Raw genomic sequence first — 5,255 nt, 5'->3', positions numbered from 1 at the left:
CAGGAATTACTTCTTTCCAACCACCCCACCAACGAAGGAGGAGCAAAGAGCCTTCTTTCTCTTCGAAGTCAGCGGCCCAGCCCCACTGTTTCCCACCCTCTCACATTTGTGCTCACCTGCTCTGGATTACTGCTTTCACACTCCCCTTCGTTTTTTATGCCGACTTGGGACCTGGTTTTACTGGAATTGAAAGTTCGGAGACATAGCAGTTTAGTATCACAGAACTTCTCATCATTCGAGACTTAGCTTCATTGTTTTATGATTCTTTGCTCTTGAAAACAGGCGCCACATTGCATTATTTTCTTTACTTACTCTAAGGAGAGCCTGGGTTTATAGCTTGGAGTCAAAGAAATGAAATCACATTGACAGGGCAATAAGATGCACACCTGTAAATGTTATTTCCGGATTTGTTTTGCTATGTCCAGAGGGGACCTTATCAGAATTGTGGGAAAAAGTAAAGCTTGTAATTAGATATTAGATGCCCCCCAAGGAACTTTGTTGTTCTTGGTTTTAATAAACAAATTCAAGTTTACAGTATCTAGCATCCCATTATACCATCCTTTGTTTTTCATGGAAAGTTCATGATGTCTTAATAATTAACCTTATTCCATCTAATAGAGCTTTAAAGCATATCTGAAAACATAGAACCATAAATGTAGGCCACACTTCCTACTTTCTATAAAGATAAGGCAGCTTGCAACTAAAGCATTTATATAACAACAAAAATACAATACAAACAAGAAAAGTAAAAACTTAGTAAAGTGATAAGAAACGTGTTATAGTTAAGGATCTAATTTTAGAGTGTATTTCTGAAAATGCAGTCATGTGAGGGATTGGAGTGATTTAATCCAGTGGTGCCTTGGTTAAGATATTTATTACAAGGAGGGATAAGCTTGCAGAACCTTGAAGACTAAATCTCTTTCATAGCCTTTACCACTCTTCTCAGACATTGTTTGTTATATTTACAAAAACTGTAGAGCAGACAATTAAAGATTGAGGTCACAAGCCAGAACCTGCAAAGCAAGTATGCTATCTTGTTAGTTGAATACAATCGATAACCAAACCTAGCATTGAGGGTGGAGAAGGAACAAATGGGACAAAATATAGGACAGCGAGATGCTTTATTGATGTGGTGAAGGTTAAAGAGATAGAAAGAAGTTCAACATTAAGAGTCCCAATTACCTACTCTAGTACTATAAATTACTGAGAACGTAATATAAGTTGATGATTAAATAATTCCCCGTAGAACAGAATACAATCAGGAATAGATAAATAGAAAACAGATAAATGTGTGTAGTATATTGCATGTATGTATAGATATATGCATATATATATATATTTATATACACACACACATCTGCTTCATAGAAGCAGTGAGAACCATCTGATAAATAGCACACAAAAGTGCTTTGTAAAATATAAAGTGATATAAATATTTTTCTTTAAGGGTAGTAAAAGAAGTGGTTCTAATAATTTATGGATGACTAACTCGCACAAAATGAATCATTAAAGACCATAAGAAAAAATGTGTCATGTAATTATGCAGAGAAAATGCTGTAGGGAGAAAGCCTGCTTCAGAGAATACTCACATGTTCTCAGCACACAGGGCACATCTGTTGCTGTAAGTTTTCCCATCTGTGCCACACACAGCTGCATTATCAAAGGTACAGATAAAATCCCCATCTCTTTCTCCTTTCCTGAAATCATCGCAATTCAACTGTAAGAGATGTGGTTAAAGAACATAAGAACATTAAGAGAGAAAATATTCCTTAGGTACTTAATTACTGTTTTTTGTGTGTTTTTTAAAATATATTTTTATTGATTTCAGAGAGGCAGGGAGAGGGAGAGAGATAGAAATATCAATGATAAGAGAGAATCATTGATCGGCTGCCTCCTGCACATCCCCACAGGGGACTGAGCCCTCAACCCAGTCATGTGCCCTTGACTGGAATCGAACCTGTAACTCATCAGTCTGCAGGCCTAAACTCTAACCACTAAGCCAAACCGGCTAGGCACAGTGGTCGGCAAATTGCGGCTTGGCAAACCACGGCTCGTGAGCCACATGCATGCAGCTCTTTGGCCCCTTGAGTGTGGCTCTTCCACAAAACAGCGGCTCCTCCACAAAGTACCGACTTCTGCGCATGGGCCACGAAGTTTCGATCGCACTGTACGTGCACGCCCGCACGTGGTACTTCCTGGAAGAGCCACACTCAAGGGGCCAAATTGCCGCATGTGGCTCGCGAGGCGCCGTTTGCCGACCCCGGGTAAGGCATAGGCTGTTTTAAGCCCACAACAATATAATTCACTGGAGAAGAAAAACATAGTAAGGAAACCACACTGAGATAATAAAATCGGGGACAATAAAACATGGTTCAAGAACAGAGACATAATTACATATGAGAAGAATTTCAGTATAATTGTAGCTCCTTGCTGTCTGTGTAAGACACCAAATCACCACTCTGAAACTTAGGACTGCTTGTCTATAAAATCCTGCTTGCCTTCTTTACAGGTTGGTATTGCAGATCATACATTTTCAAGCTCACTGTAAACTATAAGCTGCAGTAAAGTTTCTGTTATTACCCGTTAGGGTAATGATCACAAGCCAGATTTTTAGGTTCATAGTTCTAACTCTACCACTTACTAGCTATGTGATATGGAAAAGTTACTTAACCTTTCTGTGCTTTAGTATCCTCATTTGCAAAATGCATATAGACTGCTCTCAGGATTACTAAGAGATTTAAATATATGAATACATGTGCAGCATTTAAAACTGTGCCCAGTACATCATAACCACTTATTGTTGTTGTTCTTGCCCCTGTTGTTTTCTCTATTGACAATCAAACCAATAAAATTAAATACCTTTTAGAGATAATTGGAGAAATCCCAAAATCATGACTCTCATAATATGATATATACTCAGGGACAAACTTGAACAGTGAGAAAAACAACTGCACTAGGTACTAACTAAAGACTAGTGTTTAACTCTCAGATCACCCACCCACTTACTTCACCTCTTTGAACTTCACTTTCCTCATCTGAAAAATGGGAATTCACACCCTATCCACATTATAGATTCATGTTGAAGATCAAATGAATTCTTACGAAACATTATTTGGCAACTCACTATTGTGACATAAGCTAACTAAAAAATATATAGAGTTAACTTGAATTTACTTCCTTTCTAAAATCTAAGAATAAAACCGGCGATTTTTTTCTTTATGATGTCACATTGCAAAATAAAATTTTTGATGTCAAGATTGTCATAATAAAAATATTTAATTATAGATATGAAACATTTAAAATATAGACCTGAACCTAGTGTGTCATACAATATAAAGAACAAAGGTAGGATGAATACAAATATATAATGAATTTGTAAAACAGAAGATTACATTGAGAAACAAAGAAGCCAACAAAGAGGGAAAAATTAAAATAGAAAAGAAAAGCTATAGGACATACCCCACTATTCATGCCATATGTTTAGGAAGAGGTTAAAAAAAAATAGAGTGAAAACAAGATAAGTAATGGCCATATGTGTTATTTTCATCCATTCAGTTTTTTATTTTTACTTTAAAGATATTACACACTCACTAGGCTCTAGGCATTCCATAGACTGTCATATTCCCACAGGGGGAAAAAAAGAAAGAAAAGAAAAATAAACAACAACAATAAAAAGAAATACATGCTCTCAGAAACTTACATTCTAGTGGGAAGAGATAGGCAATAAATACAAAGAATTTAAATTATAGTAAGTGCTATGAAAAATATACTGAACAATATGATAGCACCTAGAAGAGTGGCTATTTTAAATATAGTGTCAAGAAAGATCTCTCAGCAATGGTAATATTTGAGGTGATATGAGATTAATGAGAAGGAGCCGGCCTTTGAAGATCTGAGGAAAGAACATTCTAGGCATAGAGATCTCCTATTGCAAAGGATTTGTGATAGGAACTAGATTGTTTTCTTCACTGGGCAAAAAGATATGGAGTATAAGAAAACAAGAGGGGCCTTGCCAGTGTGGGTCAATGGTTGAGTGTTGACCTATGAACCAGGAGGTCACAGTTAGATTCCTGGTCACGGCAAATGCCCGGGTTGTGGCTTGATCTCCGGCAGGAGGCAGCCGATCAATGATTCTTTCTCAACATTGATGTTTCTATCTCTCTACCCTTCTCCCTTTCTCTCTGAAATCAATAAGAACATACTCAAACAACAACAACAGGGAGCTGCTGATTTTCTCTGAATAATCATTTTGTTGAAACTATAGAAGCCTCAGCAATGTGAATCAAAGTTATTAATTTCCACAATCACTGCTATCCCTCTTCAACAGAAAAATCAACCGCAGCATACTAGGTCACAGGTGTTAGCAGAGTGATGACAGGGCAGGTCAAAGCCCAGCTGGGAGGTGATGAGAACAGGTGCAAGCATTTACTGCTCCACCTCCTCCTCCTCCAAACCCCAAGGGCTGGTGGAGCACAACCTACAGAGAACACCTCTTCCTAATGCTGACAATTGCTGAGATCTTACAGACGGATTCCTGACCTGGTGAGGTGGCAGTGAACCAGAGCGTGCAACACTGGCTCCAGAACCTTCAGCTGTGGGCCTTCCCTTTTCCTGTCCTTACACTCACTGGAGAGAAAGCCACTAAAGCTTGGCCTTCAATATTATCTAACTCACTTTAGCAGGAAAAAAACACACAACTAAAGCCATCAAGGAATATTACAGTAAAAATACCTGTATATTTGAGGAGTAAAACAACATAAAAGATATGGTAACATGAACAATATTCAGTATCAACTGAAGCAGAACTATTGGAATGCATAGAAAAATAATTTACTGAGAACATAACTATGCTTCAGAGAGATGAGGGAAGATGCTGCAATATAAAGCAAGAAAAAAAGAAGTTATAAAGGAAGAAAAAAGTGGAAGCTTTAGGTATAAAAAATATTTAAATAGTAATAAATAAAGCAATATAAAGAATAAAAATAGAGGAGAACCAAGATGGCGGCATAGGTAAACACCGGAGTTTGCTGCCTCGAACAACCACTTCAAAAATATAACTAAAAGACAGAACGGACATCACCCAGAACCACAGGAAAGCTGGCTGAGGGGAAATTTTTCAACTAGAAGGAAAGAGAACAGCATACTGGGGCTCAGAGGAGGCGCAGTGCGGAAAATACAAAGGTGCGGGGGTGCGCGCGGAGCGGGCTGGTGGCTGAGGGCGCAGTTGTTGTTTTCATTGGGAGGGAGGCTCAGGG

The 5,255-nt window shown here is 38.1% G+C and overlaps 1 protein-coding gene across 1 annotated transcript in view; it reads right to left on the bottom strand.

The window, feature by feature from the left end:
* The window catches only part of SPINK5 (serine peptidase inhibitor, Kazal type 5), a 71,127-nt gene that overhangs the window by 44,880 nt on the left and 20,992 nt on the right, over positions 1-5,255 (bottom strand). The window contains exons 5-6 of the mRNA XM_015572606.1: positions 1,590-1,717; positions 117-180 (exon numbers count right to left, since the gene is read on the bottom strand). Of these exons, the coding sequence (XP_015428092.1) occupies positions 117-180; positions 1,590-1,717 (192 nt within the window). The remainder of the gene's footprint in view (positions 1-116; positions 181-1,589; positions 1,718-5,255) is intronic.

Source organism: Myotis davidii, unplaced genomic scaffold (assembly GCF_000327345.1).
Source record: "Myotis davidii unplaced genomic scaffold, ASM32734v1 scaffold89, whole genome shotgun sequence".
Lineage (NCBI taxonomy): Eukaryota > Metazoa > Chordata > Mammalia > Chiroptera > Vespertilionidae > Myotis > Myotis davidii.
Note: the sequence above shows the minus strand (reverse complement) of the source record. Positions and strands in the feature narration are given on the sequence as shown.